Source organism: Humulus lupulus, chromosome 4 (assembly GCF_963169125.1).
Source record: "Humulus lupulus chromosome 4, drHumLupu1.1, whole genome shotgun sequence".
Classification (NCBI taxonomy): Eukaryota; Viridiplantae; Streptophyta; class Magnoliopsida; order Rosales; family Cannabaceae; genus Humulus; species Humulus lupulus.
Window position 1 is genome coordinate 209,418,581 of NC_084796.1, and position 12,301 is coordinate 209,430,881.

Below are 12,301 nucleotides of genomic sequence, written 5' to 3' on the forward strand. Positions count from 1 at the left end.
CCCCCTTTGAACACTAACTCTATCACATTCTCTTAATCTAAACCCCTCTAACTCTACCCCCACAAACTCAAACCTCATACCAAACACCCATATAAGTATTATATACAATCTAATGTGTCTAAAGTAATGGGATTAGGGCCTAAGCCCATATTAAACATATACAAAAATACAGTCCATATACAATTAACTTAATACAAGTTAATAAATATTCGTGACAAAAGTTTATTTTCCTAGTTATGAAATTAGTTATGCAAATCTTTGCTACAAAAAAAAAATATGTTATTTTTATACAAATTAATAAATGTTGTTTATGTAAATGCATTTTTGTAAATATTTGCTATAAAATTGTTAATCCATATTTACGAATTGAGAAATTATAGGAAATGACCCAAAATAAAGCCATCAAGAAGCTAATGTCATCATTTTTAAAATTGTAGATAAATGACAATTTTATATTGTTGATTACCTAAATTGCCTTTTTTTATAATTTATTTATTTATTTAGGATTGTATGACTTTAATATAGTGGTATATGTATATTAGTTTTGTTTAATTAGTTTTTATTTTAAAGTTATATTGATTTTTTAAGTTTTTTATAGGTTGTTGGTATATTATTTTCCAATTAGTGTATATGTTTTTTGTGGTATGGTATATAATTTTTTTTTTTGTGATATTTAATTTCTATTTTATTATACATAGTGGTAGTATATAATTTTGTATCATGGTATATACATTTTAATGGTAGTATATAACTTTGTTAGCATAGTATATACATTTTTTAGTAATAATTTTGTAAGTTTTGATGGTATATTATTTTTCAACTCAGTATATATATTTTGTAGTATGGTATATCATTCAACAACCCATAAAAAACAAAAAAAAAATCAAAATAACTTTAAAATAAAAACTAATTAAACAAAACTAATATACATATACCATAATATTAAAATATTTAGAATAAAATAGTAATTTGTTAAAGGGTGTATTTGGTAATATGTGATATTAAATAAATGATTAGGCTATCTTACTACAAAATTAAAAACATGGATATTTACTTACTTTCACAAAACATTAAGGGTTATTTTGCACCATGCCCCTTACGAATTTGATACTGCTTATTTTGTAAAAAAAATCTGTATTTTTTCTAAAATACAATATAGGTATTCGTAACTATTTTTCCCAACCGTATTTTTCAAATGTTTTTATTAATTGTGTGTATTTTTGTAAAGTTCTTACTGATTTACATTTTAAGCTATGGCCCAAATGCAACATAGAAACTAGAGCCTGGGCCCAAATGATCTTAGGCCCAGAAGAGAAGCCCTAGGAGAGATTATGAAAATTCCAATAAAACACTTTTGATTCTCTACCGAGCCTGAGCTCACTGTGAAACTGAAAATATTCAGAGTTGAATTCATTTGGGGAAGAAAACCAGAGGGAGATTGATTGTCATGGCAGCCAGAACATTGGGAGGAAGATGCAGGATTCTAATGGCCGCAGCCAAAGAGGCCGCTTTGAAAACGGCGTCGTCTCCGGCTTCGGCTACTGCTCCAAAGCCTGCTCGTTCCAACGTTGGTTTGATGAAGTTGGTCCCAGTCTCTACTCAACTCGGCAGCTTCCTTGGCTCCCCACAAGCCTCTCGAAGTGACGCTGTTAAGAAAGTTTGGGAATACGTCAAGCTCCATAACCTGCAGGTACTTCTCTCTCTCAAAAACCCCAACGAAAAAAAAAGTTTTTTTTTTCCTTCCAAGCTGAAGGGTTATGATTTATTTATTTTTCACTTGACGAATAACAAACGTTTAAAGGGTTTGTGAAAGATTTATTGATGAGGCCCTAGTTTAGATACTCTGGAATGTGGTTATACCATTTAGGTTATTTGGGTACAAAGGAACAAAAGGGTGTTTTCTCTCATAGTTTTCCATTTATTTGTTATGTGGGGGAGTGTAGGTTTACTGTGATTTTTTTGGTGTAGTGAAAAGAACTACACTACACAAATGGTAAATGTAAGTAGACTTCATTTCTCTTTCGTTGAGATTGCCCTCTTGGGTTGTCCATGCATATATGTAATTTTGGTTGCAAGAGCTTTGATGATGAGGGAAAGGATTGTTGGTAAGAGCCACATAATGTACACAAATTGGTTGGTAGAGTTCATTTATCTCCCAGCCAGATTGTTGTCTTAGGCTTTTTTATTTGCTTAGGTGTCAGTGCAGTAGTTATGCTAAAGCATGTTGTTCAATCAAGGCCGTAGATTGTTGTGAGTTCTTTGTCTATCCCACATCATTCAATGGTTGTGATGGGACAAACATACTTAGTGTGCCAATTTGATTTTTTCAATAGCTTGTTTTAAATCAGTACATGATGTTTTTTGGCCATGCTTTGGATAAATTGCAGAACCCAGCAAATAAGAAGGAGATCTTTTGTGATGAGAAACTGAAGACCATCTTTGCTGGGAAAGACAAGGTTGGATTTGGGGAGATTGCAAGATTGCTGTCTCTACATTTTGTCAAATCTTCCTAAAACTGGGCTTGGAACTTTTGGTGTCTGGATGTTGTGGTTTTCTTAGGTAGAACTTGGGATGGTGGATGGGTTGCTCTTTGTAATTTGTTATTCTGAAATGTGGAAGGTAACTTGTACTTATCCTAAAAGGGTGCTTATGTTTGGACCCTGGAGAACATATGCTTGTTGGACTCATCTATTGAGAAATGATGTCATATGATATGAAGATGGTAGATGTTAGCCAGTTGAGTGATTAAAATCGTATGAGTTTCAAGCAGTACTGCTTTTTCACTTGCCAAAACTTGTTTTATTATGCATATCATACATTTTTTTCGCCAAGAAGAATGTATAGTTGGCACAACCGTCTAGTTTTACTGATTTTAAATCCCTTGTGTACTTGTTCTCCCAATAGTTGGCTTCAACCAGTGTAATGCAAATGATTAAGAGAGAATAATCACAGCTCTTGATTAAAAAAATTGCATGATCTTCATGCCAGCCTCTTCAAATTTGATATTGTTTCACAAGATGACATTCATTTTAAGGATTCTACCACCAAATACCAAATAAGAAAGGTCAAGCACTTAAATAGTTTAATGTCTTGTAAGGCAACACAAATTTCCCAGCATAGAAGAAAAGCCATCAGTTATGACTGGACTTTTCTTTTAATTATTGTACGTTTGTGGATCTCAAGCTTTCAGCGATGTCATTAGAAAAGAAAAATCATCTCTATTTTTTTTTTTTGCCAGGTTTGTTTTGATCAATTACCATTTTTCTTGTTTTAAGTCTGTTTTAAGTATTTGGTGATATTTTCAATATTATTGTTAATCTTTTTCGCAGAAAATATATTCTGACATTGTTGGCAACTTTCAAAATAACTCAATATTTTACTGTAAAATATTTATAAAATCACCCTGCAAATTATATATAACTTTGGCAACGAAAGAGATTTTCAAGACCTGTATCCAGGGGGGTCTGTGATCCTTGATAAAAGATGTGGATTTATTTTATTACAATGATGCCAACCATTAAACCAGCCAATCACCTCTAAAATTTCACCTTTCTACTGTATTTTATCTCAACCTGAAAAATAAATTGATTCCACAATCACCAAGAACTAACATAGGAAAGAAATCATTACAGGACTAAAACATTTCAATAAGTTAATGCATGTAAATGGAATATCTTAGTTGTGAATACAAATAGCTTTACAGGCACAGAACTATGTTCAAGTTGGATCAATGTTAGATATTGTTTTAGTCTCTCTTGTTTTTTAATGGATTATTTGCGATATAAATACCAAATCTTTTATAATAGTTCCACTTAATTACTAAATCAATTTTTTATGGCAATAATACTAGATCTTTGCTAATAGTTACCCTTCAAAACCAAATCAATTTTTTTGACAGCAATAATGCTAAAACTTTACTAATAGTCACATTTAAGTACCAAATCAATTTTTTTAAGGCAATAATATCAGATCTTTACTAATAGTTGTTCATAAATACCAATTTAATTTTTTTCATGGCAATAATACCTTAAGTAAGTGTAATATTAACAAAGACATTTTATTATTACTACATTGAAAAAATATTCTGGCACTTAAGTGTAACTATTAACAAAGATATGTATCCCTTTTTGAATTAACTAGCATAAAAAGCCTCCAAAATATGTATCTCCTACAAACAACTAAAAGTATAGGATTGGTCCATTGTAAAGAGTAAAAGATCTACAATCCTTTTACCTTAAATATATGTGAAAATTACAACTAGTACCCAATTTAAGTTAACCTCTTTAATTTTTACCCTTATTTTAAAACTCTTAAATTAATACCCAAAATATTAATGACTCTACCCATTATACCCAAAATACATGGTTCTCTTTTTCACATAACTCTAAACTCTTCTACGTTAAAATTCATTCAGCAAGAACATATAAATTGTTATATTCATATATATATATATATGATCCTAACAAATATATATACTTGAAAAAAAATTGGGAAGTAAGAAAAAAATGCATTTTGTTTCAAAATGAAGATAAACTCACCATGATAATGGTGGCAGTGGCAGAAAGGAACGATGGTGGTGATGTCGTGGGGAGGCGCAGTGCTGATAACAAAGGCGGAGGAGTGGTGGTCCAGTGGAGCTGACAGTGGAATATTATTTAAAGGGAGAAGTAAATGACACGACAGAGGCAAATATTGAGATTTTTATATTAGACTTCTAGTAGTGTTTTAAGGGTAATATGGGAAATGTGCTTAAAAAAATGGGTAATATTCAACTAAATGTTATTAGTAGCTATTTTTAGTTAACTAATTCTAAAACTGGGTATTTTTCAAGTTATCCCTAAATAAATTTACATGCTCCATTTGTATTGACAAGCCTTTTCTTTTGACAACTTAACACTAGAAGTTTCTTTACCTTGTTATCCTCAACAATGACTAAGAGATTCAGACGCTGGTGCCATGAGCGCATTATTCTTCTAGCCATGAACACCATGAGAATATACTAAACCCAAAGAGAATTCCTGACACAAGTGATCAATGATTCATAATAAAATATGAGCATGTTAAGTAGGCCTAGAAAAAAGAAGAATAAGGAACTGAAAACTGTGATGGTTGGTGATTTAACTAAGCACATCACCCTACTTTCACTAGGCTTTCATGCAACTTTTGGTAATTTATCATCCAGAATGGAGTTACTCTTTACCTGTAATCCAAACAGAATACAGAAAAGGAGTAAAAGTTTGATAAGTTTTATGCTAATCTAAACATTTCACTCAAAAAAGTAAAAAAGTAAAGGGTAAGAACAACTATGTATATGTGTATTTATTTACTTATTTTTATTTAGAAAATGTATTAATTTATTTTTATTATGTTTTTTTTTAAATTGTCATATAAATTTTAAATACATAAACAATGTCATATATTATAAAAAAATGATATAAACATATTCAAAAAAATTAAACCAAAACATTGTCTATGGATTAAAAAAATAAAAATAAGATAATTTTTATTTTAAAAAATAAATAAAGACCATTAAACCAAGAATCAATTATCTACATACTTTTTATATATAAAGATAGAGTAATTTGTGAAAATGACATCTTTTTTTAAATCATTTTTTACTCTCACCTAGTTTTGATAATTTTTTGCAAAATGACATCTATCTAAAATTTCGACCAAGTATCTATCAGCAATTTTTTTGCAAAATGACATCAAAAAATAGACAATTTTGTCAAAAGAGACCCATAAAGATATGATTCACTATAGTTTTAAAATTAAATAAATTTTTTTCTAATTTTCTTTTACAAAAAATACGTATGAATTTCAATATAATTATATATTAAAACATTCTAAATTAAAAATATGAATTTAAAAAGTTATTTGATCAAATTTTAATTATTTAATTTAAAAAATTTGAAAGCCAACAAAAAGTTATATATAAATATATAATATTTAATTAATAGTTAGAGCAATTAAAATAAATAATTTCTCTTTTAAAAGAATTAAACGACAAAATAAAAAAATATGTATATTTATGTCTTATTTCACCATTACATATATGTTTGGATAAACAAAATACGTTAAAATAAAGAAAATAATAAATATAAGTACATAAATATTTTTTGGTTATAGTATTGAAAATATAATTGATAAATTAATTTAAATATTTTAATATAAATTTTTTAAATATATGATGAGAAATTATTATAGCTCATTTATTACTTTTTTATTTTTTCTAATTTATTTACCTTATTTATATGACTTTATTACTTATATTTTATTTATTTACCTTATTTAGACGATTTTAAAACTAATGATGTTAGAAAACAATAAAAAATGTTAAATTTATCGGAAAACAATAATTTTTGCTAAACTCTCATTTATAATATGTATAAAGATATATATATATATATATCTTCTATATAAAAAGTGTGTAGATAACATAAATTCTTGGTTTTAACGGTTTCTTTTGTTAAATTTAACAGAATATTCTAATTATTTTAATGAAATAAATTTTTAAAACCAATTAAAAATAAATATTTGTTAATTATATTAATATAAATTCAAATATTATAAAATATCATTAGATATTTAGTAATTATATTAATATAAAATCAAATGTTATAAAATATTAGTATAATAATATTTAATACAAAACTAGATATTTAATAGTTATATTAATATAAATTCACATTTTATAAAATATTATTATTACAATAATATATATTACATAATGAATACATTATATATAAGTGTAGCATGACTGTGTAACTAAATAAATAATTGAATAACATTTAGGGAAATAATCATATATACGGTTTTTTTCAGATTTTTTTTTTATTTTTACGGTAAGCTTTTTTGTTTCTCCTTTTTATATTTGTTTTTTTAGGTTAAATTTTATTATTCTCTTTCATTTTTACGGTTTTCTCATTAAACCACTTTCCCTTTTGTTTTCATTTTCTTCTCTGATTGGTTTTTTCATTAAACCACTTTCCTTTTTTTTTTCATTTTCTTCTCTGATTGCTCTTCTCTTCCTCCAACGATTCTATATCCCTCAACATTTTGATAATCTTCACAATCACGGATCTAGCACTAGCTGTTTCTTCAGCTTATTTTCAACCTCCACCACCGTTCCTCAAGTTCCTAGCACTTCTCGTGAGTGTGAGGCTCAATCTCCAGCTTCAGCTTCTGTTACGGCTTTGATTCCTCAAGTTTCCAGCTCTCCTCGTGAGTATTTATTGTATTGGATTTTATAAACAGTTTCATTATATACATGCATATGGTAATGATTTGCCAACTCTGTTTCATATGATTTGGGGTTTTGTTTTTATGAAAATCTATGTTATAGTTTATTTAGTAATTCATTAATCTTCTAACACAATTAAAGCACCTTCTGTACGACATTTAGGATGGTATTTTAATGCTAGATTGAGCATTGATGAAAAACTATGTTTGCATATAAGTCTCTGATTATGAATTTGTGTTTGTGTAATTTTATTTTACAACTTCATTGTGTAACGTCCCTAAGGTAGGGTACGTTTGCCACATACTCGTAATTCTAGAGTTTACGAGTATGTTAGGCACTTGACCAAAATAATTAAATAAAATGATACGAAGAAATACAGAAAAATTTAAAACTTTTATATAAACTTATTAGTAGAAATTATTACACGTATGAATACTTTAAATTTAAGGCAGCTATATGAAAACTCTAAACCATTATTGCATTGCTACTGAGTTCGTGCTCCACAAGTTGCTCAACAGCTAAAGCCACACCTGGAAAAATGTTGGAAAATAACATAATGAGCTAACGCTCAGTAAACAAATCTCATGCATACACATACACATGAATGTCGTGAGTTTGTAGTGCACATATACTAATAAGCTGACTTATATACTTATGCATTTCATTTATTGCTCATGCACTTTCAAACTTTACTTTCATGCTCTTTCTTTTAGTTTCACATTTTTATGGGCCCAATATCACTTATGCACACTGTTTGATTCGGCCAATGCCTGCAGGGCTTGTTACACATATCATATAGAATCTCATGGGTTCTCCTTCGGCTAGCCATCATCACAACTAGGCTTGTCATAACACTCATTTCATCGTTGCCATAGCTGCCATACTTATTACACATATGGAGGAGAAAGACGGAAACATGGCAAACATATCTGAATGGTCAACTCTGACCTAGCCCACACTAGTGGGCAGCCACTATAAGTCTTATAGACTTCCATCTTCTTTACTGAACTTACTTGATTGCTTCATCAAAACAGTGGCACCCTTTTTAAACATCTTATTATCACTTTGCTTAAGTCTTGTGTCATTAAAATGTTCACTTCACATAAGACATTTCAAGGCATTTCACAATTTTCCTCATATTTATATGCATGGTCTTATATCACATAATAATGTATCACATAACTGTACATGCCATGCATACATGCTGATGCTGAAATGTCAATGTTCATGTTCATGATTGATGGTATTCAATCAAGGCATTGTATCACATCTCATATAACTCAAAACATCTTTAGTCATAATACATAAAGCTTTGGGTTGGTGGCGTTGTTATACCTTAACGTAGAGCTATGGCTCAGGTCTAAGGTTTTCAGCCTAGAAACTTAAACGCTTCATATATCATAACATATAACAAATCATGAACATAAAGTAATCCACATATCCATCAACATAAGAACACATACTTGCACATAATTCATATCATTCTTAACCAAGTAAGACATCTTTCACATATCACGAAATTCATCAATTACATATCACACAACACCCTTATGGTGTTCATATAACCATTCTTCACATACTTATCATATGCATCATCATCATACCATACTTAACTCATCAGATGTACACAATCAATGTAGTCATGCATCTTACAGCTAAGCGCAAAAGGTGAGATTTACTTACCTTAGGTCATTAGCTTATTTTAAAATTGCTCAGCAAGAGTCAATCAATCAAATCCATACAAATCCTATTCAAGACACATCATTTATTAAATTCTATCAAAATCGTAAATATACGCTATTGATAGTGTATATTAACAATACCATAAACTATATGAATGATAATAATAATTATTATCAACGTAATACAAATAACTCTTCATATAAAACATTGCTCATTTAATAATGTACTCTCATGATAATAATAATAATAATAACAACAACAACAACAATAATAATTATCATCTATAAATAAACTTATTTCAATAATAATAATAAAATACTTCAATAACAATACATATATGAATGTATATATATTCAAATAGTCATTTTATAAAAGAAATCATATTTTTAACATAAAATTGTAATAATCAATATAATGATAATAATATAAATATAAATATTTATATTATTATTAATTAGTCATAATATCAATTCCAGTGATATAATAAATATACTTTCTTCAAAATTCACTGGTCTTACAAATATCAATAACTGTAAGAAACTAATATTTGATATTATTTTAATATTCAAATATTAATAAAAATATTAATATACAATAATAATGGTTAAATAATAGGTTTACTATAAATCACACTTTTCATATATATATATGAATCTGTATTCTTGATTTACTTAACAAAACAATAACAATAATAATTAAAATTAATTAATCATAATAATTTCCATATTAATGGAAAATCAATTAAATATGTATTTTTATAATTTATTTAATATTTAATATTTTCTAGAAAATTGGACAGCACAACGGCTATAAAGTGGACAATTCTAAAATCAAAACCTGTATCAAAAATACATATAATCCGAAACAGCCAGTATAATTACAGAAAAATATTCCATATATCAAGAATATATAATTATATACTATAAATACACATAATAACAATTATTCTAATCAATCACAATTAAATCACAATATATAGGTCAAAGAAATTATACCAAAGTGATCGGGTTCCACAATAAGTCAAACGATGATTTTCTGAGACTCAAAATGTACTTCAAAACCTCGAACACTAAGTTTCGACCGTCGGTCTACGGTGGATCGCGGTGGCTCGTGGTGGGCCCACCACCCAACTATGGTAGATGTAGGAACCAGTTATTGGGTTTTGAAGCCCACAACACGAGGAGCACGATGGTGGTGACGGATCGACAAACGGATGCCCGAGGTGGCCGAATCGCAACTTTGAAGTCGCGGGGTGGCCGAACTTAAATCGACCAGTTGAGGTGTTTAATCGGCGAGTGAGCTCTAGATTCCCGCGTGGTCGATAGTTCAGAGGCCTCTGAATCCAACGGTCCGGCGCGTGGCTATAAACGGTGATCGCCGGTGGACGTTCAGTGGTCGGGCAGACGCACGCACGCGAGAAAGAGAGAGAGAGAGATTTTCTGAGGAGAGAGAGAGAGGGGCTCGGGTAAAAAAAGAAAGGCTGAAGCCTTTTCTTTTCTTTTCTTTTTTTTAAATTTATTTTTAAAATTACACTTGGACCCAAAATATTAAAATTCTTTTCAAATAAGCCCTTTAGCAAAACTTTCTTAATTTTATAAAAATCCCCAATTAAAATTATATGACATTTGGGTCCAATACTTAACTACTCAAGTTTCTCTCTCTTTAATCTCATTAAAAACATAAAATCATATTTTAAACACTATTTTTCCATTACTATTTCTTAAATTTGTAAACTTGTACATTTTATGTATTAAAACTCTGATTTATAATAAATAAATGTATTATGAAAATGTTGGATATTACACATTGAATGATGGATGTTGGGTATCTAATTTGAGTTAATTCATTTGTATTGTTTTGTTGATGAATCTTACTCTTACACTAGATAAACATTATTAAAATTATAAGCATGAATTTGTGTGCTATTATGGATGGCATGTTTGATGAAATGTCTCAATGGACCTTACCTTAACTTGTCTTCAAACATATTGATCCATCTATTCTTCATTGTATAAATAAATATAAATATTTCACAACAACTTCATTTTGTTAATTTTTTTAACGTGTTTTTGGGTCCTTTTGTTTTTTGAGGTGTTGTTGTTTGAAAGATTAACCAGCCTCCTATTTTGTTTGGTTAGTTTATATTAGAGTTTCTTTGTAATCTTTTTAGAGGCAGGTGTTGTTTGCCTCCTCTGTTTAATGTAGTTGAAAATATTTGCAACTAAAATTATGATGTTGTAACGCTCTGGATAGGCAAGACTGTTACACTGTGTGTTTATGAAGGTGCAAGACTTGCAAATCAAGTCATTTAGTTAAAAAAAACGTGTTACTGAAACTATAATTGAGCTAGGATTAAAAGAGTTTGGTCACAAAAGTTGCTTTTCATACATTTGAACATTTTAGTACATGGGATCCCAAAAGTAACAATGTTTAAAAGACAGTTTACAAAATTCAGAACAAAAGTACAGATACTAGCCACTCTAAGGGAAAAACAGACATTTAGGCTTTTCCCGTCCTATGTCACTCCTCAACCGTGGCGGCCAATCAACTGTGTAACGACCCAAATTCGCTATTAAGGCTTAAGGGCCTTGATTAGTGTGTCAGGAGGGCATGTTGGGATTTATGTGTGATTTTATGAATTAAATGCATGATTATGATTTAAAGCATGGTATTTGGCTATTTGTTTAACTGAGATGCATGGCTATGTTTACTAGTATGCATGTAGGCCCGGATCGTGTTAGAAGGGCGTAATTGTAATTTTGGCCATGTTGGGCATAACTGTATTGATAGGTGATAATTGTAATCCGTGATTTGTACCACGCGAGTGTGGTGTTATTGTTGTGATGCACGTGCCGAGACGGTCCTAGAGAGCTAGTTTAACTTAGATGTCACAATGGGATTTTATGCCCGGCTTGGGGGGAGCCTAGGGGTAATTCGGGGATTTTGTAACTTAGCTCTTGAGAGATTTTGGTGACTGGTAATTTGGTAACTTGTGTGACTGTTAGTAACCATAGAGAGTAACAGGTTTTGATGGTAAGATGGTAGAATTGTAATGGATAGGAAATGACAAGTAAGCCCTTGAGGTTTAGTTATGAAAGGATAAGCAAGGAGGGGTAAAGTGGTCATTTGGCAAGGTTAATAGACAAATTTGAGCTGTGTTATAGGGGTACACGGTTTGGTCTTGGTCACTTGAGGCTTTGATAGAATTTGAAGAGAAGAAAGAGAAGGAGAAAGAAGGTTAGGGCAAGAAGAAGAAGAGAAGGAGAAGTGGGAGTCTAGGAGAAGATCAAGGAAGCTTTGTGTGGATTCTCCATTTGAGGTAAGAGTTTTATACACATTTAAGTTTGGGTTCTGTTTTGAATTGATGAATTTTAA

At 29.9% G+C, this 12,301-nt stretch overlaps 1 protein-coding gene across 1 annotated transcript; it reads left to right on the forward strand.

Moving 5' to 3' along the window:
* The first annotated feature begins 1,361 nt into the window (after window positions 1-1,361).
* Window positions 1,362-2,736, forward strand: LOC133831158 (upstream activation factor subunit UAF30). The gene is made up of 2 exons (XM_062261359.1): window positions 1,362-1,690; window positions 2,388-2,736. Exons 1-2 carry the CDS (start codon window positions 1,448-1,450, stop codon window positions 2,511-2,513), a joined length of 369 nt encoding a protein of 122 aa, XP_062117343.1. The 5' UTR covers window positions 1,362-1,447; the 3' UTR covers window positions 2,514-2,736.
* The last annotated feature ends 9,565 nt before the right edge of the window (window positions 2,737-12,301 follow it).